The sequence below is a fragment of the Sceloporus occidentalis genome, unplaced genomic scaffold, assembly GCF_023333645.1.
Source record: "Sceloporus occidentalis isolate IW3139 unplaced genomic scaffold, rSceOcc1.0.p SCAF_3, whole genome shotgun sequence".
Taxonomy (NCBI): Eukaryota; Metazoa; Chordata; class Lepidosauria; order Squamata; family Phrynosomatidae; genus Sceloporus; species Sceloporus occidentalis.
The window spans coordinates 48,334,687-48,360,803 of record NW_028316983.1 but is presented as its reverse complement, the minus strand read 5'-3'; the positions used below and the strand labels follow the sequence as shown (position 1 = coordinate 48,360,803).

At 40.0% G+C, this 26,117-nt stretch overlaps 1 protein-coding gene across 6 annotated transcripts in view; it reads left to right on the top strand.

Moving 5' to 3' along the window:
* The window catches only part of MAGI3 (membrane associated guanylate kinase, WW and PDZ domain containing 3), a 188,840-nt gene that overhangs the window by 88,759 nt on the left and 73,964 nt on the right, over positions 1 to 26,117 (top strand). For 5 of the 6 annotated variants that reach the window (XM_089514386.1, XM_089514385.1, XM_089514388.1 and 2 more), the window contains 4 exons: positions 2,506 to 2,715; positions 4,230 to 4,404; positions 10,560 to 10,639; positions 15,706 to 15,763. In XM_089514386.1, the coding sequence (XP_089370512.1) occupies positions 2,506 to 2,715; positions 4,230 to 4,404; positions 10,560 to 10,639; positions 15,706 to 15,763 (523 nt within the window). The remainder of the gene's footprint in view (positions 1 to 2,505; positions 2,716 to 4,229; positions 4,405 to 10,559; positions 10,640 to 15,705; positions 15,764 to 26,117) is intronic. The other variant, XM_089514387.1, reaches the window with a different exon arrangement.

The window sequence follows — 26,117 nt, the reverse complement described above, 5'->3', positions numbered from 1 at the left end:
AACACTCTTCTGGACATGGTGCATGTTGAGATAGGTAGCTAGGGAGGCCTCTAATGGTTGTGCCACAGCAGCTTGTGACAAAGTGCCCCATGACTGGAGAGGGCACCACTGTTATCATTTCCCAGTGCTGTAATCTGCAGCACCTTAGAAACCCTTCAGTTGGGGAACTGCCTGGTGTAATAGGTAGGCTTTGGGGATCATATATAACCATAGATGTTAATTCCAAAAGCTACTGAAAAGGATGCCAAGCCTTTATTTTTAAAACTTGCTGTAATATTAAATGTTCACCTGTTCCATAGTATTCTTTCATGTTAAGGACCCAAATCGTGGATACCATGATCATAAATTGGCTTACTTTTCAAAATTTCCTTAATGTCATTTTTAATCTGCTGAGATTTACCCAGTTTTTTTTACTCTTTCATTCTTTCTATCTTGCCCCATTTCATTTTCCAGCAGAAGAATCTTGTCAGGAAAACAGCAGAAAATGGCATTTCTAATGGACGGAGATTTGAATGTTAGATTTAAAAATTAATTTGTTATTGTTGATAAATGATTAGGGAAAAATTATTTCATTGTTAAATTTGGGAAAGCAGAACTTTAATAAGTCACAGTTAATAGTTAATTCATTAATTTAATCTTTAACGTTTAAAGAAATGAAAAAAAATTACTGGACTAGTTGGAGAAGGGCAGCATAAATTATCACATAACTAGCTAAATTTAACTAGTTACTCTTAAACTCTCTTAATGAGTGATGTTGGCCAACAAAATAAGGCTCATTAGCAGAAAGTGGTAACTAATTAGAACATAATAAGTTAAATTTAGCCATTTCTAAATTTTGGTTATGAAGCTCTAAAATATTTGGTAAGTAATAATAATCTTTAATTTTGAAATATTAATTTAGCTGGACTCCTGACAATCTCTACAGCAGGCTGCACCTTCCTTTATTATAGCTATATGATTAATTAAGGAACAGAAACCAATTGTTTAAATTTTTGTTTGAGAAGACTACCTTATTTATTGCAAAATACTGCTGAGATTCCTGAAATGAGGCAATGTAGTATTTTTAGCTTCCTGGGAAATAATTCTGTATAGTGTTATTTGGATAACAAGCTGCCATTTCGAGCCATGGGACTAAACCTCCAACTGCTTATTTTATTGTTGCCCTAGTATAAATTGCTGTTTCATGTTTTTGCATAAATATAAATCTACTTTTGGCTTCAGCCTGCTAAAATTTACAGATTGTTCTGTATTAGTTAAATATCAAGTAGTGTATATTAAAATAGGATTTATTTTTATTTTTATTTATGCTCTTTGTTTCTTTTTATGAATCTCTAATGCATGTCTCATTTGGGGACATTACTGAATAGGAAACAAAATGATAAAACTTTTATTTGTAAGAATGTCTGTGTTGTGCCGTTGAGGATTAAGTATTTTCTTAGAAGCAGTATGATTTGGCATATTTGAAAATTATAATATTTCAGCATGTATTATAACTTCTTGCAAAAGCTGAATATGCTCTTCAATCATCCACGTTTGGTTTTAAAATGTGGTATTAGACAGTACAATACATACAAGCAGCCTTGGACTTTTAAGGCAACATATACCTGCAAATAAGTCCTAATGAATTTTCATCAAATAGACATTACAGGATTACACTGCAAATGTGATTTAGTAGTGGGGAAGCATAGGTTTCTCTCTGAATCTTCTGTGCAGCTCCTTGACACCTTTTTTTTTTTTGGTCAATAATGTGAGTACATCAATACTTAATGTTTAGAGGTCAAGATTCCTGCAGTGTAGTCATATAACCCTGGTGTTTCCTACAATAAACTTGTAAAGTGTGTAAGGCACACAGCCTCTTTTGTGTGTGTGCTTTCACGTTGCCTGTCAACTTATGGAGAATTCATAAATTTGACAGAGTTTTCTTAGACATAAAATATGCAGAGGTTGTTTTGCCAGTTCCTTCCTCCGTTAACCCTGTGTAAATGTACATAAGGGAGCTGTGGCACACATAAAAATCTCTGTGTGTAAAACTGTAGACATGTTAGCCACATTTTTTGTTTCATGTGGGAAAAAATGGTGTATCAGCAACAGTAAAGAGTACCACTTTACAAAAAAATATCACAGTTACAGTACACTTGAAAATAAGTTTGTAACCTGTGTGAAAGTCTTGGAACCAAAAAATTAATATTTTAAACATCTATATTCTATTTTTGTTTTCATATTGTTATTTCTGAGCTTTGTGAAGTTGAATATTTTATTTAAGTTAGATCCAGAGCTCTTGGTGAAATCTTCAGTTCATATAAAATGTTTTGATCATATGAAAGCAATTTATATTTAATATAAATTAGGTAGTCTGTAGGCTAAAACTGAACTTCACGTACCAGTAGTTGTTGGTGTCAAATGAGGTGCTTGCATCTGGAAAAAGCAGAATGATACAATAATATTGTAGATATGCTTGTTACCATTTCTAATAATTGTGCACATGGTTTCTCCCCAACCCCCCAGGTAATTTCTATGGTACCCCTAAGCCTCCAGCTGACCCTAGTCCATTTCAGCCAGATCCAGTGGACCAGGTGCTCTTTGATAATGATTTTGATCCAGAATCCCAAAGGAAAAGAACAACATCAGTCAGCAAGATGCAGAAAATGGACAGTTCCCTTCCTGAAGAAGAGGAGGAGGAAGAAAAGGAAGCTATTAATGGTAGTGGAAGTACAGGTTAGTAAATTTAATTTCTTTATTACCAAATTTAACAAAATATTAAATTCTGTGATTAAATACAAGAGCATTTCATAGCAATCGGATTATATGACAAGAGTAATATCCAATGACATTGGATAAAATGTATAAAACAGGTAACTATTTAAACAAGGTTTTAGTAATGTGACAAAATACAATTAAAGAGCTTGTCCTTCTAGGACAAAGAAGTCCATCTGGGTGGTTTATCAGTAGTCTGTAGTGTTTTTGGTTTTTTTAGGTTGATCAATTCCTATAGCTCAGAACAAATTAAAGTATATAAAATTCTTAGAGTCTAAAGCAGTGGTAGGCAAAGTGAACCCCCACCCCCACCACCACACACACACATTTTAGGGCATCATAAATGTTTTGCTCCAAAATGAATGCTAGAAGTGTGTGCAGGGCATTTCCATTCTGCTTTGAGATGCTATGTGTCCTCAAGGGGTTAAACATTTTTGGGGGGTATTTTTGAAACAAGAAGTAAGCAAGAAATGACTTCTGCTTGTTGTTAAAAAAGGCCTCTCCCAGGCCTAAAATGGCCCAGGAAAGCCCCAAAACACTATGAAAATACCCCTACCCCCCCAGAGGGTATCTGAGGGCCTTCATCACAAGCTGCTTTGAATTAATTCACATTAAGCCACAAAACTATAAATTAAAAAAGACATGTTCAGCTTTGGGTCTTTATATACAAAACATTTTAAAATAATTTCTTGACTCTTAAATATAGTCTTTACTATTTCATAGCCAGGAAGACTAATAAGCTCTGATCTTTAATATATATATTTTAATTGGGGAGAATTTGTCAGTTCACAATATGAAGATGTTGTCTTATATTCCAACATTCTTTGTTAACCCATTCCATATGTCCATGGCATTCTTCCAATTTTATGTCCTGTGTTTTCTTCTCAAAGGCAGACTTTGAGTTCTCATGTCCAGTGTAACTGCAAAGATCCATCATGGGTGTTTATTGAACCAGTTTTTAGATGTTCTTGTTCACAACATTCCAGAGCTCAGAGGATCTAGTTGTTCTCCTGGTAGACTTGCCACAGGCAACTGGTTGACCATTGTGCCAACAAAATGTAAGACTGAAGAAGTCTCTAATCTAATCAATCATAATTTTTGTTTTTAGAAAATTAATCCACAATTTTAAAAAAATAGAAAATGAATCCAAATTTCCTCATTTTATTTCTTTTTGACGATCTCATGCTGTGTTTAGGAACTTGAGATGGAAAATAAATGTGTTTTTCAACACATTTATGTTGAAGTGTTGTAAGGAAATGGCACTGAAAAGGTTTTTTATTTCTGGCCCAGTTTGTTGATATTTTTTTAAACTTCATTTGCATTTTATTAAGTTCCTAGAAGAAAAATAACATGATATAAAACAGAGGTGGAATTCTGTATTTGACATTGCTTTATAATAAAAGCAAGAAGGTGCCTCTGTGTTTAAAGCAGCATGAATATATGCCAAACTAACAAGTTCCTTTAAATAATTGCAGAAAACAGAGAGAGACATTTAGATTCTTCTGACTGGATGAAGCCTGTTCCTAGTTACAATCAGACAAATAGTTCCATGGATTTCAGAAACTATTTATCAAGGGAAGAAAACCTAGAGCCTCTGCCAAAGAACTGGGAGATGGCCTACACAGACACAGGCATGATCTACTTTATTGAGTGAGTAGAAGTTGGCAATTTAAGATGTTCAAGAGATTGAAGGTTTTTAGTTTTTCCTCATAGAGTGTAGCTTTAGTGCAAAAGTATGACTATTTTATGTGAGAAGTCAAGATTTAGTTTTTGGAAACAAATTTAATATTGTGAAGTCGAAGGCTTTCACAGACAGCATTTTGGGCTATGTGGCCATGTTCTAGAAGAGTTTATTCCTGATGTTTCACCAGCATCTGTGGCTGGCATCTGCAGAGAATGCTGGGATGGAACTGAGTGCCATGTGACCCTGGGTTGGAAGGAGTGGTTTACATGTTAATCTGTGTATTGTTACATTGCTGAATGGCAAGGCCATTTTTTATGGGTCTTAATTTTGGTGTTTTTCAGGACTGGTAACCAAATTGTTTTCACTTTAAGGGTTTCTTCTTTCCTGTTGACGTTGTCTAGGTGTTTGTGGATTTCAGTGGCTTCCCTGTGCATTCTGACCTGATTGCCAACAACTATCAGGTCATAATGCAGAGGGAAGCCATTGAAATGCACAAACACCTAGACAAATGCAAATGAAAACCACCCAGGATCAGGGTTTTTCCCAGCAGATGATGTATCACTAATTAAATAGACACAATCCTCCTTTCATATCCTCCCACTGTGAGGCCTTGTCATTCAACAAGAGAACAATACACAGATTAACATGTAAACCACTCCTCCCAACCCAGGGTCACACAGTATATATATACCCCACTCACTTCCATGCTAACATTCTCTGGAGATGTCAGCCACAGATTCTGGTGAAACATCAGGAATAAACTCTTCTAGAACATGGCCACATAGCCTGAAAAACCCACAAAAAAACCTAAATCTAATATTTCCTCTTTGTGGTCTCTGTGACTCACACAAATGGGTTATCTTCCTCCCTTTGGATATTTGACCAGTTTTCTGATTTCTTGAACTGTTTTTTGCTTTTTTCTTATGGATATTGATTTGGCTTTGTTAAAAACTATTTTTGCTTGATTTGGACTCTTTACTCAATAATGTTTTCTCGCTTTGCAGTTTGTCTTTTGTTGGCCTTCTGTGGCTTCTGTGTCCTTCAAGAAATGTCTCTCTTGTGGAGGAAAGGGATGGTCACTCTCACTGCCTCTTGTGCCTTGGAGAAACTCACAATATATAGAATTGTGTTCTTTGTACAACTTGAGCACATAAAAACTGCTCATCCAGGCTCAAGATTCTCTTGTATGAAGAAGTCCTCTCAGCCTCTAACAAGCATACTGACAGATCTAAACACCCCACTTCTGACTATGCTGCTCATTTGGAAACACCCTTCGTATGAGATCAACCCATTAATATGTAGGCTTGACTGCATGTGCCTTTGACACCAGGCCACTGTCTTCATCTGCAGGCATCTTCTTAGCTGAAGATTGAAAAGAAGTGGCATAAGAAGGAAAGGACAAAGCATGTTGAAGACTCTTGAATTCCATCACTATGTCCACCTGCTGCTGCCTTGGACCAGGGTGTTCAGCCTGTCATAGGCCCGAAGCAGATGGGCTAAATAAAGCAGCTTCTGGACACTTTGGGGATATGGTGCTTATACGACGCATGCCCCTGAAACGTCCAGAAGCCAGCCTGAGACCAGTTAGGGCCTCCCAAAGCTGCTGGAAAAAGGAGTGGCAAAAAGCCATTCCTGCTGGCAGCCCATTTAGGACCACCACGGTGGCCCACTTTGTGAGTACAGTGTCTGGTCACCGCAGTCCCAGAGTGATTAGGGCAGGAATGCCCTCTGGCTGCTCCTTTCAGCCCATCTGCTTCGCCCCATATTAAATCGGTGCAGGAAAAGGAAGCCTCATTACTGACCTTGGTGGACTTGAGACATTCTTCCCCACATTTTGAGGAGCAATCTGAGCCTTCACCACAGAAATTCCCATGAGCTATACAAGTGGGTGCTGCTTCTGAGTTTGAACTACAGTGCGCCCATGTTTTATGCAGCTTTCAGCATATGCTGAAAACCAGAAAAGCCCCTCGGGCGCCCCAGAAGCAGTAATGGGGGTGCGCTGCCACACACCATGGGTGCGAGCCCCATTACTTCTAATAGGGCTCCAGCACGCACGGATTTTCCCTTATGCGTAGGGATCCGAAACAGATCCCCACATAAGGGGAGGGCCCACTGTAGTTGAGTCCACTTCTGTGCAGTGACACAGATTGACACTGGTACCTTCAGTTCACTTGGCTCACTCTCCTTTGCCACCTCTTGAGAAGGACCTCCTTCCTGTTTCTCCTCCATCTCGCTGATTGGTTTGACAACCTCAGTCATCTTCTTTGTCCTCCAACACCTCTCAGTGAACAGCTTCATCATCTTGTGGGTCCTGTACTCCCAGATCCAGATCACTGCTGTGCCACTGTACAACTATGAATCTGACCAGTGTCAGAATGGACATGATCTTGGGTGTTGCAGGGTTATCAGAGATCTCAGACATTTTCCCCATTACTAGTATAAACACTCCCTATTATTAGAGTTTTACTATAAGGAGTTGGAACGGTTGGTATCATCCCATGGATTTATCCATTTTACCACCAGTGTGATATTCTCTATCACTGACATAGGGCCGAAACAGACCAGCCCAAAGGGGCAGTGTGATGCCGTCCCTGAAAGAGCTGGGTGGGTGCCACGGCAACCGCATGCCGCAGCCCCAAACTTTTTCATTCCTGCCTTTGTTTTTTCGCGTTCCTGTGGCATGGCACATGTAAACGCCATGCCACTGGAACGCTGTGATGTCAGCGCATGTATTGTCAGCTGTGTGGCATGGGGACATGTGCTGTCTGTACACCATGTCCCCATGCCACCAGGAAGCTGGCGCTTAGTGCCTGTCTGTTTCGGCCAATAGTCTACATCACCACCAACACAGTCAACATCAATGGTTGCATCCTACCTTGGGATCAGCATTGCCAGTACTGAGCAATCTGAGATTTCCTAGATGGGGTTACTGGGTTGAGGACCCCCTTCCTGGACAAATTGAATTCTACTGCTGCTCCCCATTTACCTCAGCCATGGCCCTTGGCCCAATCTGTTCAATCTGCTGCTCGACAACCCCTACAAATCCCTCCTTGGGTTCAGTTGGTGGTACAGAAAACTCTGCCTCATGGATTTTATTTCTTATCTCCACTGTGTAATCATGTCCTTTGGAAATCTTCCACATCTGAGGATTTGGAGTCCAATCTACATCTGTCTCCGCAGACATGCCACCAACACACTCAACTCCAATTCTTTTCAGAGAGAATGGATCTATGTCCCTAACTGAGGACGTCCACACTTTTGCAGAGAAAATGATGTGGATGGCACATACCTTGGAATTGGAGGTTAAGGAAGCAGAGACTGAGCCAACCTCTTTGTCATGGCCAGCCAGGCTGAGGACTCGGAGGAAGAGGCTGAACCAGGCCAGCTCCAGCAGAGTCAGTGGAGCCAGGCCCTAGCTCTGTTCTGCCAGCTCTAGCAGAGCCTGTGACTCAGCAGCCCAGCCTCCCACCAGCAGAGATTCCAGACCTGGGAGACATAAAGGAGCAGGACGAAGTCATACCTACCTTCAATCAGAGAAGGACAGAAAGGGCGTGCCTCGGTTGATCTAGGAGCTTATATGAGAAATGCTCAGCAATGACTAAACAGCTGTGATTACGAACTGGGTCAATATAAACAGCTGCAAGAAGCCAATCTTCTTTGTCAGAGCCCATCTGTGTTCCTTGATGAAAGCGTCTTACTTTGACTCCCTTGGACTTTGTTGACTGCTAACTTGCCTCTTGGACTATGAATTGACCTGGAACCCTTGACCCTGGAATTTACTCATTGACCTGCTCTCTGGACCCTTGGCTTGCCTCCTGATTTTGCTCTATTTGACATTGGACTGGTACTGTATTATTGGACTTGCTTTCTTGCTGCTGCAAGCCGTTGTATTTGTTTGACTTTTCAAGCTGATCTCAGCTTTTATCAGCAGTTCCGTTGGCCGCTTTCCCGGATACTGTTATACAGACAGATTCAGATTCTACTCTATCCAAAACTGAACTTCATCATGGTTGAGGTAGCCCAATCCAAGTCCTATCGAAAGCACACTACTCCTTCTGATAAAGAAGGCTAGAAATTGGCCATGATGGCCAAGAAATCCATTGCACATCTGCCCTCTCTTTTCAGAATTGCTAATTATGAGGCATACATGGGGACATACCAGCAACACCTCCGGGAGAAGATGATTCCCTTTTCATTAGCTAAGTTTCCAGAAAGAGATAGGTGGTTGGTGGATGCTCTGCAAACCAAAGCCCATAGTCTAGCAGGCCAACAGATAAACTCCATGTGCAATGTGGCCAAGGGTAGGCTATCAGGAGCCATCGTCTTGCGTGGGCATGTTTGGCTCCATTCCTCAGGCCTGTCCCACCAAGTGCACTAGAAGACCTAGTGGGAGCCTGTTTAAAATGGCGATGGATGACAAGTAGAACAGATGCAGAAGATACATACCACAGCCCATAAGTTTGGTTTTCAGTTGCAAGTTCAGCTGTTGTCCAATCCCATTATATCTGAACCAGGACCTGAAGAAGTCCTACAGCCCAGTGACTTAGACAGTCTTGTTCTCAAGCCTTACCATCAGCATCCTCCCACAAAGCATCTGCTTTTGCTAAATATTGCATTCAGAAGGAGCAGGGAAAATGTCACCTTTGACTTTTCTGCCTCCTCCTTCCCACTATTTCTCCTCTCTTCAGAAATAGGCTTTCAGTTTACCATCATGCTTGGGCTTCTGTAACATTGGACTTATCATTCATAGACATTGTCCAGACCCCCCTTTGAAGGTAATCTGCATCACCACCACCACCCCCGCAAAACATTCATTGAGAAAGTCAACACTTCTTTCCTCAAAGGCACTGTTGCACCTGTCCCTCTTCCAGAGATCCCAAGGGGGGGATGGGGTAGGAGGTGGTCCTACCACTACCTCTTCATGTCCAAAAAGGACAGAGGACTCCACTCAGTCTTGGACCTTCAGGACACCAACTTTTACATACAGACTAAGCATTTCATGATGATCACTCTTGGATCAGTCCTCTCCCTGTTTCAGGAAGGAGAGTGATTTACGATCTTGTGCAGGCACAGGTGACCCATTTGTGTGAGTTAACAGACGACCACTCAGAAACTACGGTTGCGGGTATGGAACCTGTCCTTTCTGACTGGATCATCTAGTATCCTAAAGAACCAAAACAATTTTATTTCTTTATGTAGGTACATGCTTTTATTTTTGTAATTGCTAAAATGAAGCTGAATATATTTTTAGATTGGTTATAAAGAGAACAAAAAGGGACATTTGTGTTTTTGTTTCATTTGTCTGTCTGTTCTCTGCTGAACTTACACATACACCCACACAGATCTGCATAATTACTGAATTCATTGTGCACTGAATGTTGAGAAGTTACCAGTATTTTATGACAATTCTAACCCAGACTAACCTTTCTCCAAACAAACCTGTTGTTTTGAAGTAAAACTACATAAACTGTTGACTATGGATGCATACTTCTGAAACAGTTTATGGCTGATTAACTTTGTTCCCTTCCTTTCAGTTTCATAGATGCAAAAAAGAATATGACTAATATTTATAAAATATATTGGAGATTATCGTACCCAGGAATAGACAAAAATAGATGTTATCAGATTTACCTGTGTCCAGGCTGTAGGCAGCCTGTATTCACTTGGGCAGTCGGTGTGCAACCTGGGCTTCTCTTATAGCTTTTTCTAGAACAGGATTTTCCCATTCTTGAAAAAGCTGTGGGAGAAGTCTGGCTTGCAGAAGGACTGCCTGAGTGGATACAGGCTGGACACAGGTAAATGTTATAACATCTGTTTTTGTCTCTCCCGCCGGGATTGCTGGGTGCGACAATCTCCATTGTATAGCTTATCTTGAAATCTATACTAGAAGTGAATAAATTGTTTCAGAATTGTTCTTCCCTATTTTCTGCCTTCATATATAGCTGCAGTTCCATGATTGAAGTAGGCACATATATATGCCAGTGAATTGTTTGTTGCCATCTGGTTGATTCATATGCAACTTGCAACCTCATTGGGTTATGGGAGAAAATTCATGTGATCTGTCTACATGTGAAAGTGGCTTTCTGTGAATATTTTCTTAACTAGATTCTGTGTTCCATAGTCACAACACCAAAACGACCACCTGGTTGGATCCTCGTCTTTGTAAAAAAGCCAAAGCTCCCGAGGATTGTGAAGATGGAGGTGAGAGCTCAGGATCCTCTTATTTATTTAGGGTTCAGTTCAACACTTGTTGTTATGATGGAAATCCTGATGGTTTCAGTCCATTGCACTTTACCAGTATTACTTTCCACACACAGTAAACTGGTAAGTTAAGAGTCAAATCACAATGGGAAAATTCTGCAAAATTGTGTTTTCATATTTGCCAATTTGGTACTGCATGAATTAGCTGAAAGTTGAAAAACTTTGACCTCCGAAGTAATTCTGCATGGTCTCAGGCATGGGGGGGGGGGGGGGGGAGTGCAGAGAAAATAAAGAAAAAATAAAAGGAGAATTAGCTTTGACATCTTCTAGCTAAAGCTTATCTTTGAAGGCACAATTGTTGCACCAGTGACATCTGAGGAAAGCGACACCATGAAATGGTAAGGCAGCAGCTGTATTTGCTGTGTCCATTGACCATATTCATGTAAAATTTCATAAGGTACAAGCTGATGTTTTGGCAGTAGATGTCTAGTGGCGAATTTATGTTATGTACCACATGATTGCAGGGAAATTACAAGGACTGACTTTTCATCCTTTCATCTTTTTATCAAACCTAACATGGTGATTGCCAATTTTAAATATTTTTGTTGTCCTCCTATTCTGCAATGTCAGAATAGTAGCATAGCTTATGTAGTAACATAAAATTTGTTTGGTCAAAACCTCTTACTTTTCTAAACTGTATAGTTTGAGCCGTAGTCTATTTGTAATGAATCCACCTCAGTCATGTCTTCATTTTGTTCTACATAAAATGTGTTCATGCTAAAAACACAGGCTAGGTTTCATGTGCTGAGAATAATTGCTTGGATAATAGTAAATTATGAAACATAATGCTGCTGCGTATCCATGTATTAATTACAAACAGGTATTAGCATAGGTTTTTTATATTTTCTGTTAAGATAATACAACATGAAGGAGTTGGAAAAACTACTAGTATGGATTTGATTGGCTCCATTTCAGTGCTTTGAGTCATTGAATGGGCTGCAGTTGAAGAGGAGCCTATGGTTTAAGGCCCAAAACAGATGAACCCAGTATTGGCTTCTGGCTGATTTGGGGGTGTGGTGTACAGATGACACGCACCTCCTACGGCAGCCTAAAGTCACTGGCAAAAGGAGCAGCGAAAAACCGCTCCTTACCAGCAGCTCATTTGAGACCTCGGCAACAGCCTGTTTTGGAAGCAACTCGTCTGGTCACCAAGATCGTGGGCCGATTGGGGGTCGATCGCAGGTGGAGCACTCTTAGCCGCCCATCTGTTTCACCCCATAGATGAAGAAGCAATAATTTTTGCATGTTTTCCCTTTTGAAAATAGCTTCTCATGTTAATTCAAGAGGGTCCCACAATTATGTAGATTAGACTAGTAATAGGGCTATGGAGGTAGAATCTGATGCACCCACCCTCACTCAGTGTTGTGTAAATGGGAGTGGATCTGATTTATAGATCCATAGATATAGCCCAAAATGTTTTGGTGTAAACTAATAGAAAACCTGTGTGAGTGAAACTTGTTTCTGTCACTGGAAGTTACATTACCTCCAGTGGTTGTTTTGTTTTTTAAAGAATCAGAATGAGTAAGGTGTACCACCATCATTTAAATCTTACTTTTTTTAACTAACAGGAACTGAGGCCTCTTGTTCCTCCCCACAGTTTCTTTTTAGAAGTAACTTCTCTGGGAACAAGAGAATAAAGAAGAAAGTTAAATTGTCACAATTTCTATTTCTATTTGTTAGCTACACTACTTCTGAAATGAGCTTGCTCCTTTAGGAACAATTTTTCTCTGACAGGTTTTTTGTGAAGAGTAAAAGATTCTACTTTAGTAATTGCCTGTGATATGTAAGGGCGTGTTATGCCATTTTAACAAAAATTGTGCCCTCTGGTCCCATCTCCAGTTTTTTCCTTGCTTCTCTCATCTTCTTCTGAGCTTTAGCTCATACGGATTTCCCTACACACTTTCAAATTCATGCTCTCTACCTCTGATTACAATGGTAAATCAGCCTTATCAGTGTGCTTGGTCAAATGCTCTTGCTGAACAACCAGTGGGCAGGGTGGCTGAGAGTACAGTTGGGCAGATGGCTCTTCTGATGATTGTGGAGCCTGACCTTGACAGCTATGACTACAGTTTAGCCTCATCATGAGGAGCCCAGAAAAGCAGAAGCAGGCAGCAGTGAAGGTTTTTCCTCAGCTTTTAGAGTCTTTGGGACTCAGCATGGCTCATCTTCCAGGTTATCACCAAGATGCATGGCTATTTTGGAACGTCTCATCATTTAACCTTCAAGGGAATCAAAGCCTGCTTCTGTGCTCCCATGGAGAAACCCCTTGTCTTAGTTCCATGCCCTCCAGCCAGCCCAGTAAAAGGCTTGAGGCACTAGACAGCTCTCTTGCTGCTCTTTATTACTCCTCTTTGTGTCCCATCCCCCACATGATTAAAGAGGGAAGTAGCCTCTGCCTGTATTGATATCACTTCAGTCCAGACCATCCTAACTGACAGCAAAAATAATGTAGAGAAATCAGACAGAGCCATCTGCTATCTGGTATGGACAGTTTATTGACACTGTGGCCAATACAACTGACGGTGTGGTCAATTCAGTATGACCGTGTGGTCAAATCAATTGACTGCTTGAACCATACAAATTTCTTACTTTTAAGGGCAGAAAAGCAGGTTGGGGAAAATACAAGGATCGTTAATTATTGCATGATTGGTTAATCCTCAACCTTTGGATCCGGGTGCAGGTAATAACTACCTTTAGTAATTTACTAGAGGAAGGGGCAGATTATTTCTCTGTTTGGCAGGTAGAGATTCTTCCATTTAATCTGATAGGCAAACGGCTCCTGTCATGTTTGCATGGGTGCGCGGAATGCCTCTGGTTAATTAGGAAGAATTTCTCCTACAAAATATCATCTTAAGACAAAATGTAGTCCTGTGACTCCAACAATTTCAACCTTTTTTCTTCTCCTGTATCATTTTAACACCTTTGCTTGAAGAAGCCAGAGAAGCTTCAAAAGAATGCATGACATTTTTTGTCTCAATACAGGTGTCCTTGTTTTCTGGATTTGGGGTGTTGTTGTATTTTTCTGCATGGTCAACATGGCTACCCCATGTTGCCTCCTTGTGGCAGTATCTCTTATATCTTATAGATATTTTATAGTCTATTTCCTTGCCTAGGTACCTCACATATTTTTCTATAAAGCATCATTTTGATAAGGTGCATTCTGTCATTAGTCAGGTACTTGTAGTATATTTCATCTTACGAGATACCATTAATCTCATAAAGTATATTTATGATATATGTAAGGAATTTTACATCTTACAACGACAAGGTACATCACAAATACATTTCAGTATATTCTAGCATTTAAAATATATTGTATAATTCAACATAGTATTTTCTAATCTATTTTTCTCACAAACCTCTGGATTGGTTTACAGTCTGTCTAGTTGTAAATTTCAATGACATTTCAAGGAACTGACTTAAAAACATATTTCTTTGCTTATTTCCTTCTTGAACTTAGAACTAAGGAAAGTGGTGGCATCACTTCTGATTTCTGCTATTTCTAGTCTAAGAAAATCACCTTTGTAGTTCTACAGCTGGGGTGACTTAGCACTCTTCCTAGACTTACTCCTCCTAGACTTTTATCTGTAGGAGTATAAATGTTTTTCCTTCTGGCTATATGCCTACAAGGATCTCTGTTGACCATTTCTGTTATGTTTTTCTATACAAACATTCAGTGTTTCAGTATATAGACACATATAACATATTGGCTTGTGAGACATCATTAATAATTATTCATATACTTATGGTCACTGAAATCAGTGATGTGATAACAAGACTCTTTTTTTCCCAACTTGCTTGCTTGGGGGAGAAGGTCTCTAGATCCACATTAGTATGCTGAATCAAAGCCTGCATAACTCAAGCATATGGCACAGCTCGCCTGCCTTGACCTCAAAATATTACAGCCTATTGTACTAAGGTTGGATCCATGTCACCTGCCTTCCCCAGCAGTCCCCTGCTGAAAGAAATGTGTAGGGTACCTATTATACATTATGGTTGTTTGTATTTTCATCACCAGCTTTTGGATCTTAAAATTAGTTATTGATACTCATAAATGTCAGTCATGGACCCACCCTACTAGGGAACAGCTTGTGCATTTCCCAGTCTTCTGGATACCGCCTAAAGTAGATATTTTAGTACTATCCATTAAAGGTTATGCTGGGGAGGCCTCAATGAGATACCCATCCTTACCCTTGAAGTGGTTGGTGAGGGTTTGCTGTTATGTGCCTTCAAGTAGACTCCAATTTATGCTGAACCTATAATTGGCTTTTCTTAACATGATTTATCCAGAGAAGATTTACAATTATCTTTATCTTAAGCTGAGAGAGTTTGACTTGCCCAAGATCACCCAGTGGATTCACATGGCATAGTTACGATTCTATCCCTGGTCTCCCAGAGTTCTAGTCCAGCACTCAGACCACTGTACCACACTGGCTGGAATCTTGGGTTTCCCCCAATCTTTTGGCATTTCTGCATTGGCCTTCACACCTCACAGATGGGAATGGTCCCTTGCACCTACCCCCTTCTTTTTCATACTACTCTCCAGCCTGGATTGCTCTTCTGAACACAATCCAAACTCAGCTACAGTCAAAAAGGGAGTTTGAAACATAGGACAGGTTTTTTTTTTTTTAAAAAAAATGCTATCCTATGATACCTTATGCCCTTTCCTCATCTGAGAAATGCCTACAACACAGTTCACTCTTCCAGATGCCTCACTCAGACTTCCCCAAAAGAAGCCTTCACAGTGAGTACCAGTGTTCCCTTTCCAAAAGAAATGTGGAAAGAGGAGAGTTGTAGGAGCTTATTTAAATTTTCTTTCAGTTTGTATTGAGAATTTGTGAAAGAAAAGTTTGTTCTACTTGGTTTCCCATGCCATCTAAACTTTATACTTAGAATATAAGCATGCTAGAGAGAAGATATTAATACAATCGCTGTAAACTGCCTTCAGCCCTGAAAGAAGGGCATATAAATATAAATAATAAGTGATATGCCTCTTCCAATTACAGAACTTCCTTATGGTTGGGAGAAAATAGAAGACCCTCAGTACGGAACATACTATGTTGAGTGAGTATTTTTGGTCAACTGTTGCTTAATTTTATAACATAAATCATAGGAGAGCATGTCAGGACATGTAATAATTACAATTACTGTTTTGTTTAAATCATAGTTAAGAGGAGAGTGTTCCATTATAATCTAGAAAGCCATGTTAAATATCTATATATATTCCAGAAGAGTCAGTAAGTTCTGCACAGATACTTTGCATATGTCTGTATACTATAAGTAGGTACATAACCTGTTTTGGTGATTTTGGTGTGGAAGAACTTACCATAGTTCCATTGTCATGGACAGATCATTATCTGGTCAAGTTTAGACTCACCAGGACACAGAACCTCTGCAGGGGTGGGGGCTGATTAGGATGGTCCACCCCAGGAGGCTGATGGATCTGGATGGTTTCCTGAGGACTCTTGGGCAGGGTTGCCATTTCTCATTTTTTCCTGGGACATTCTCAGATTGGAGGGTCCAAAAATATCCCAGCCCAGCTGGGCATTTTTGACCCTCCAATCTTGGATTCCTGCTTTGTTCCAGGCCACATTTTGTCAGTCTCCAGTCAACTGGAGAAAATGTGGATGGAACAAGGTAGGAAGTCTCCTCCTCCTCCAAGATGGATTCAGTCCTATTTGCCACCCTCTGCTTGCCTCCTCCTGGGGCCTTGGCCCAAGGAGATCTGGCAAGGCCTCGCTGGGGCTGGGGCTGAAGGGGAAGCTAGGGCTACAGGTAGTGGAGCTGACCACCACTGAGAGCCTCCTGGACTGTGTCTTTGTGGAGGATGTGGTCATGGTCTGCCAGAAGACAACCCTCCTCATGAGTCCAGGGGCCCCCAGCAGGAAGAAAGAGATAAACTGAGGGATGGGCAAGGCAGCTCCCATCCGTCCGTCCTTCCTTCCTTCCTCTCCCCACAGTAGGGAGGGTGTGGCCTCAGCTGCAGAGGAGGACAAGCCAACACCAAAATGGAGGACCTTCCCCCTCAAAGGTAGAGGGGGTCTACTCAAAAGAAGGTACAAAACACTCCTAGAAATGTATTCTTCTTGGCCATGTCCAAAATGGAGGATGTTCTGAGAAGCATAAATTTATATTAATGTTTTTGGCTTCTAGTTGATCATGTCTTCTGTTTTTCTTCAATGTTCTACATTTGGCCTACATGTTGTCCTACATCTTTCCTCCATTTTGCCCCAGTTTTGGGGAAGAGAATAATGGCAACCCTATTTTTGGGGAGCTTCCTATGATCCTTGGCAGGCGATTCTTTTTAAGGTCTGGCCAACCCTTGGAATAGGAAAATGGTCAGAGCGGTGGACACAATTGCTCCTGAGTGTTCTCTCTTATGAAGTTGAGCCAAACCAGCTCCCTAGTTCTCCAGGGAGTTGATGGTGATGAAGCGAGTGAGACTAGAGCAATGCTGACGGAGTGAATCTGACAGAACATGGGTTAGAACATATTTGAAGGCCTACTCTGAAATTATTTTTTGCTCCCAGCATTGTATCTGCATGGAGCTGTCCAGCAGAGCTGTTCCGAGTGGTCAGAGGTTTTTACACACTCACCTTCAAGTAGAAAATGCTGACCACTTGGCGGCCCACTGCAAAGAATTTGCAGGGCACTTTGCAGATAACATCACTTGCTCTGACTTGGATTCTGTAGTTGATATAGTGCCAGTGGATATCCAGTGTTAATAGATATTTTTCAACTTGTGCAGCCTGATGATGTGGACAGGATCCTTGGAGAGGTGAAAGCCACCACATATGTCTTAGGCCTTTGTCCTACTTGGCTGATTAAACAGTCCAGAGGGGGACTGGCTGAACAGGTGAAGGGGATAGTCAGTGCTTCCTTACAATAAAGCAGAGTTCCATCTTGCCTAAAGGAGGCAGTTGTGAGGCCTTTGTTAAAAAAAGCCATCCCTGAATCCTGTTATAGTGAATAATTATTGGCCATTGTACAACCTACTTTTTGGGCAAGGTATTGGAACTGGCTTCCCAACTCTAGGTATTTCTGGATGAAACGGATCATCAAGTTCCATTTCATTTTGGTTTCAGGCCTGGATAAAGAACAGCAACAGTCTTGGTCACCTTGGTGGATGCAGGAAAGTGGGCAGGAGGAGTGTGTCCCTGTTAGTTCTGCTGGACTTCTCAGCAGGTTTTGATACCATCAACCATGGTATCCTTCTTGGCCGCCTCTCTGGGATTGGATTTAGAGGTACTGTTTTACAGTGGCTCCATTCCTTCCTGGAGGGGCGAACCCAGAAGATGGTGATAGAGGACTCTTGCTGAACCTCCTGGCCATTAAAACATTCTGTTTTAATGTACCCCTTTCTATGTTTTTAATTGTATTGTTCTTTTAATGTTGTGAGCTGCTCTGGGCCCCAGTTCTGGGGGGAAAGCAAGATACTACTACTACCACCACCACTACTGCTACACAACAGTGATATTTATTTATTTTATTTAAGTTTTAAGTACCTTGGTGCTGCATTTATCTAAGTTTAAAAAATATAATGTCACACATTACTAACCTGAAATAGTTGCAAAACAATTGCTGTCAAGTAAGATATATGTTACTTTACTGGGGATCATATGGCACTTTCACTGCATCCTTGATCCAAAGCCACTGCTTCACAGCAAGTAACACAAACAAAGCAGGAGAAAGTATTGAGTTTACTGAGGCCATTCTTTCTCAGTACTGATGTTTAGATTTAAAATAGTCATCTGTGTTCTGGTAAACTGATTGTGAGCTTTGTACAGAAATGCTGACAATTTAATCCTGTCAAGATTAATATTTCTTCTTTCAACTCTAGCTTGGCTTTCCCCTTGTATAAGACATACAGGCTGAAATTTTATGTCTATGCTTTTTCATATAAGAAGAAGAAGTAAATGTGGCCACTTTTGTGTTCATACTTGGGAAGAATTTAAAATGGTGTAAGCAGCTTTTTGGTCCTCCGGGTATTTGGATTTCAACTCCCACCAGCCATATCTAGCATAGCTGTTGATGAGGAATGATAGGAATTGTAGTCCAACAACAGCTGGAGGCCCACAGGTTCCCTAATCTTCTCTAAAACTTGGGCAGAAAACAAGAGGCTAGGAAAGAAGCAACTCCTACAGTTGTCTGACTGATGACTAATTTCAACAGCACTGGATAAGCACCTCTTGTGCTCTTCTTTTCTTCTTCAGGCTTCAGGCAATCTTTACTTTTGAGACACAGCAGTTGCGGAGTTATAGTGCTTTTGTTTACTAGCCAAAAGATTTTTCCTGGGTTTTCCTAGTCTTAGGTTTTCCTGAGCTGGACCGGGGTGATTACATGTACAGTGTGGATGATGATATTCAGTGAGTAACTGGAAAAAATGTTTGAGGAAATTGCATCATTTTTTGTAGGACTGTGGCTGTCATTGATAGAAATAAGAAACAAAAAGTAAGCTGCTTTGTGAGGCACTTAATTTAAAACAAAACTGATGAAGAGTATAGTGTACTATGGATTCTATACCTCTGCTCCCTATACATATTATGTTCTACAGAATATTTTAAAGGTATCAGCAAAAGGAAAACATCCTGATGCTTGCTGAGCACAGTTTTGGTATTCTCCCCACCTACATTTTTATGTATTGTTCAAAAGTAAATAATCAAAATGTTGTGAAATTTTGCCCAAGCATTAGAGCAGTTTAGAGCAGGACATTCAGATGTCATTTGACTCATATCATCCCGCACACCACAGGAATGTGAGGAAGACAGCTTGTTTTACATCACTTGAAGCCCTTGGTGGAAGGGTGAGGTATAAATGGGAAGTAAACATTGCCTGCTAATCTATACATTTGGCTCTTGCACAAGTAGTTAAGAAGGTAGTGATAACACCTATATAATATTCTCTGTATTTTACTGATGTAGCAGTGGGGTTTGTATTCTCAAATAGATGGCTGGGATAGTTTCATCATCAGTCAGTAGTTCTGTAAAATATATGCTGGGCCTTAAATGCCCTGGGGCAGGGTTTGGATCACAAGAATTCTACTGCCTTTAACTGGAGAGTATTGCTCTGATGTAATGCCTTCTAATAGTAATCATGTGTTTTATGTAATTAGATTTTTTATTAAGAAAACACATTGCTTGCTAAGGATACAAAGTAACATTAAAATACCTTTACTTGGAAGTATGTGGCTTTATTCTCAGATCGGCAGAGATCTGATAATTATCTGTAGTAAATTGGATAAATACTATATAACTATAGAGCTTAAAATCATTGCTAACCAGAACTATTCTATTATGAAACCAGAGATTTAATTATTGCTAGTGTTAATAAACCTGTCATCTTTACACAGTGGTGCTAAACTTTCCAGGAGTGTGAACATTCCCTGAGGTAAAGAAGAAATCTAGAGGTTAAAGTAATTACATGAGTATCTTGTGAACCTTTTTTTGATTCCAAGGAAATGAGTAGTTTAGAAAAGCTATAGTTATGAATGGGACCAAAACCCAGTGTGTGCAACACATGATTTCTGACACTGATGTGATTAGTGAGGCTGTGGTTGGATCATGTAAATTTAAAAGTTCATTGTGGCTATACAACATTCCTACTGCAGGGAAATGCTTGAAAGATAAAACTGGAGTTTCTGACTTCAGACTCCTAAATCACAGAATTAATCTCTCTCTGACATTTTGTGTTCTTGTTGTTTAGCTGGTATAACATAATAGTTAAGAACTGATGATCAGTGAGAAAGTTCCTAGAATCTTCACTCTATCATAAATTCACTGTGTTGCTTTAGGAATACCTTTCACCCTCCATACTAATATTTGATATTTGGCAGTGTCTGTATCCTTAGCAATATCAAAGGTTTGTTGTAGGAGTTTCAAAGTAATGCTTTGAACACCAAGTGTTAAATCATAGCCATAAATAATTATTTTAATAGATCGATTAATGTGGGATTACAAAAATAGACAGTGAATTTTAATGTGTTAAACTCAACTGATATCACTATTAGACTTGGATGCATAAAGCATGAAAGCTGTCTGTTGCCAGAGGCTGCACAAATATTTAAGAAAGTATACTGAACACATAGGACTGCTTGTCTGGACCTTTGTCCATCTTGGGAAAAAGTCAAGCCTCATTTCAAAAGTACAAACTGAAGTTGTACTCCAGTGTCTCCCCCCCCCCCCCATTCCTGCTAGCAAGGAAATTGTTCCATTTTTGAGAGCAATCCGTGCTTAACTTTCTTCTTTACATTCATTGAATGGAGACCTGTCCATTGTGAGGTATACCCCTCACTACCAGAGAGGTTTAGCAACCCATCTAGATTTGAAAGAGGGTAAATACCTATATTTAATTGTCTTTTGTCTTGTGTATGCAGCCCGTGGATCTCTACTGCCCAGACCACTTAAGAGTTATTATCAGTACCTAAAAATCTCCTCTGTCCTTTAGAAGCACATAGGTTTTTTTTAACTCTCCATAGAACACCATTGATGTCAGAGGATGTTCCCCTCACTTTTAGGAGAGAAACCCCAATTTAAAGACAGTCTCTGTCTGAAACATGCTTCCCTGTGCTGCTCCAATCTCCAGTTATCTTCTTCACATTGGAGGATCAGAAAATCCATGTATGTGATTTAGTCTGTAGCTCCTTAAGCTTAGTTGCATGCCTCTAGCCTGTCTTAGGCCTGTTACAGACTGCCAAAATAAAGCTGCTTTGGGTCTCTTTGGAGGTATTCTGTTTAAATGATGCATGCATCCTAAGAATCTGGAAGCTGCACCAAAGCTGCACTCCAGTGCTTAGGAATGGAGTGTGGCTTTGGCGCGACCTCCGGACTCTTAGGACCCATGCATCATTTAAATAGCATACCTCCAAAGAGACCCGAAGCAGCTTTATTTTGGCAGTCTGTAACAGGCCTTAGATTGGTCAAGAGTAGAATTGTAGCTTCTGCTTTTACTTTGGAGAAAGAGCTTGCATTGAGTATAGTGTTATGCTGGTTTCTGCTGCTATATTTTTCTTAATTGTTTTCTTAATTGTTTTTGCTGCAAATTCAGCTTGTTCTACCTCATTTTCATTTGGAGTCACTCTGGTTAATTGTCCATTTTTAATAATATTTTTAAAACTATAATGTCCTGCAGAGAGTAAGTGCATGGAGGATCTCCCCGCCCCCCATATACACACACCATAAAAACAGTTTATTGCTCTTAACAAATTGCAGAGACAGAGATTGTTGTTAACTGCCCCTGAATCAACCTCAACTCATGGTTACCCTGTGGATGAGACATCTCCAGGACCCCCTGCCCTGCACTGCTTTGCTCAGGTCCTGCAGGCTCATGCCTGGAGCCTCTCTGTTTAAATCTAATCATCTGGTGTGTGGTCTTCCTCTATTTCTATTGCCCTCTACTTTTCTTAGCATCATTATCTTTCCCAGTGATTCATGCCTTCTCATGATGTGGCCAAAGTATGACAACCTCAGTTTAGTCATCCTAGTTTCCAGGGAGAGCTCGGGCTTAATCTGTTCTAGAATCCATTTGTTTGTCTTCTTGGCCATCCGTGGTGTTCTCAGCACTCTTTACCAACACCACATCTCAAATGACTTTCTTTTTATCAACTTTCTTCACTGTTCAGCTCTCACATCCATATATTGTGATATGGAACACAGTGGCTTGAACAATCCTCACTTTGGTGTTCCCAGTTACATCTTTACGCTTAAGGATCCTGTCTAGTTTCTTCATAGCAGCCCTTCCCATTCCTATTCTTCTTCTCATTTCTTGGCTAAAGTCTGTTTTGATCAAAATTTGATCCAAGATAAAAGAATTCCTTGACTACCATATATACTATACTATAAATCAACTTCATATACAAATCAAGGATAGGTTTGGGAGCCAAAATTATCATGTTTGATGTGACCCATGGATAAGTCGAGGGTAAACCCTAGGGGAATGTAACAAAGGATATAAAGGATGAAGAAAAAGGAAACAATGCCACAGAATTTACAAAATTCCATCAAGCATAACTGTGCTTACCCTAAAGACTGGATGGATGAGGAGGGAGCTATAGTGAATTGTGGCTATGCAAGGTGTGGGGGAGTTGACCAGGCACATGCCGGGCTAAGAAAATGCACACAAGTCAAAAAGGATGAAAAGTCAAAGCAAAGAAAATGGCAACCACATTAGCAGTGATTGTAGCCTTTAATGTGATAACTCAGAAAAGCTGACACATATACTCAAAGATCTTATTTAGATTTCTCAAAGCCTGATTCCTCTCAATTCTCCTTTGAAGGGAAGTACCACAGAGCAGTGACTGCCACCACTATCCTGCCCAGCCATTCAAAAATGTCAGAAGCAGTCTGCAGTAGAGAGTAGAGGGGTTCAGTGCCTACTTTAGGTGTTCCTGGGATGGACTCTCGTGTTTCACAACTCTACTCAGAGAATGGGATGGTTCCTTTTTTTGTGAGAGTTAAAGTACAGTACTAACATTGACCTGTGAATAAGTCCACCAAGTTTTTTTTACTAAAATTACTATACTTGCACATGAATGTAGCTAGTATTTCAATTTCTTTGTTATCGAAGATGAATTCTTGTAGATCTTCCATGTTCTTTATGTTTGTTTTCTTAATGTTCAGCATTAACCCTACCTTGGTACTTTCCTCCTTGACTTTCTTCAGTAGTTGTTTCAGAGACAGATTCTTGGTATTTTAATCAGAATATTAAAAGTATCCCTGTATGGCAACCACACTTAGTTACCATGTTAATTGCACAGGAAGGTAAAGTACAGTCTGCCCTTGCCTTACACGGGGGATCTGTTCTGGACACACACACACATCGGTGTAAGGCAAAAATTGTGTATGCTCAAGCCCCATTACATATAATGGGGCTTGTGCATGCTGAGCGGCTCCAACCTCCTGGCAGCTTCCGCATAAGCTGGAAGCTGCCTATAACGAGCCTGCGTATGGCGTGGGCTCACTGTACTGCCAAAATGATAATTGTTTATTTTGTGTACATCTAAAAGCCAGCTTGATGTGGTGGTTTGAGCATTGGCCTAAGACTCTGGGGACCAGGGTTCCCTGCTTGGCCATGGAAACTCAGTGGGTGGCCTTGGATGTGTTGCATTCTCTCAGTCTTAGGAAATCTCATGATAGGTTCTCCTTAGGGTCGCCATAAGTCAGAAATCACTTGAAGGCACACAGCAACAGCAGAAGTAGCAGAAGCAACAACAACAGTTTTAATTGGATTGCTACCAACTGTCATTTTTGCACTTCATGGCCATATGACCCTAATGTTTACATTACCCCTCTATTCATGTCTGTATATGTACTTGCCCTCTGAGGTAACGTACGTACAATTTAGAATGCTAATACTCCAGAATTCTGAATTTCATAGAGACTACATACAGAAAATTCTCTTATCCCCCCCTTGTAAAGGCACATTTTCTGCATGCAAGTTCTTCTAGCCTTTCCAGTAGAGTTTCCTTTGAGATTAGGAATATTATTCAAATGTGAAATAATGGTTGAGTTTATAATATGAGAAAGAAAAGACATGATAACAGATAAAAGAGAGCAACAAAGAGATAGACTTCAAAGTGGTATTAGATTTATGTTAAACTTTAATAAAATGATGGCATTCTGTGACATTTTTCCAGTGAAAACTGCCTGAAGACATGATAATTTGGTTGTTGATTTTTATCAGTAAGAAAACCTGGAAAGATTTTTTTTCAAAATGCACTGAACTTTTAATCATTTTATTAAAGTTCTGCTTATTTTATTTTATTTTTGCTATTGATTTGCACTCTTCCTGATGATGGCAATTTAGACCACTTATACAAATAACTATTTTTATTGATAATGATTGAGATGCATAAGAATTAAAAGTGGAGGAAACTTTGAAAAGAATCAAAAGCAGATTTGTTCTGCATTGCTGCAGTAATCATTTGACTATCACTGAAGATTTTGGAAGTTACTTAGCTAAGAATCAGTATTCATATATTCACAGCTAGCTTGGACTCATGTTGGAGAGCACTTTGGTAAGATGACATGCATGCTCTTACAGGAAGTTCTATCTTTCATAATAACAATTTTGGAATTCTATTTGGAATTTGGAATTTTTGGTGTGCTATCCTTGGAATAAAACCCACTGGGTCACACACTCCCAGTTTCAGGGGAAGACAATGGCAAACCTCCTCGGAACAAATTTCGCCAAGAAAACCTCATGATAGGTTCGCTTAGGATCCACACAAGTCGGAAACAACTTGAAGGCACACAACAATCCATGGATAAAGGTGTCACTTTCAGATTAGGTACATGCCAGTAGTAACTGACTTTGAAGCAAGCTCACTGTGCTGTGGTATTAATTACTAGAAGCAAATAAAGAAGAAAAGGAATAAGTAACAAGTATGTTTCTTGAGAATGGCTGCTACATTGACTTTGAGTTAATTGAATTTGACTTAAGAAATGCAAAGCTATCCTGAAGCCCAATGGGGGTTATTTAAATTTCAAATTTAAATAGAAAAAAATCTTAAATCCACTATAGCCATGTTACCATTACAACCTAATACAAATAAGACACAGTAAAAAGGCAAATTGAAAAGAATTAATCCAAAAGGTATGCAATAAAAGTCAGAGCACCAGTTAAAACATTTAGAAATCTAAATACTCTGGGAAGAGATAACCACCTTTTATGATATTATTATTATTATTATTATTATTATTATTATTATTATTATTATTAATTTAGATAGTGCTGTAGATTTACGCAGCACTGTACATATAAACAATAAAATTGATAAAAATGAAACCTGCCAATGGTGTACATTCTACAAAATACATATAAAACGATAGATAATAATACAGGATAGAATTAGATAAAATAAGGAGGCAACAGATTAAGAACATCAAGTATCAAATAAAATATCAGATGACAATCAGTAAAACAGTCACACAATGCCTGGGAATGCTTTCCTGAACAATATAGTCTTCAACTCAGTTTTGAAACTGGTTAAAGAAGTGATGACCTGTGTTCTTGGGGGAGGAGTGAGGGGCAGCAAGTGGAAAGTGACAAATCCGGGGTGGGGCAGTGGAAATCCTAGGCTGGGACAGCAGACTTTGACTACCAGAACAGAGGTACGAGTGGGAACACAAGGAGAAAGAATTTCTGATAAAAAAGGAGGGGCCAGCCCATGCAGGGCTTTAAAATTCAACAACAGGAGCTTATACTGAACATGGAAGGGGAAGGGAAGCCAGTGAAGGGATGATAATAGAGGACAAACATGGTCAAAGCGGCAAGCGGATGTAATAATGCGTACAGCTGAATGCTGGACAGAAATCAATGGACGGGGGTGAGAGAGAGAAAGCCCTGCCAGAAGGAGGTTACAATAATCTAATCACAAGACCACCAGGGCATGGACCAGGGTCTTGGCAGTAGAGGCTGAGAG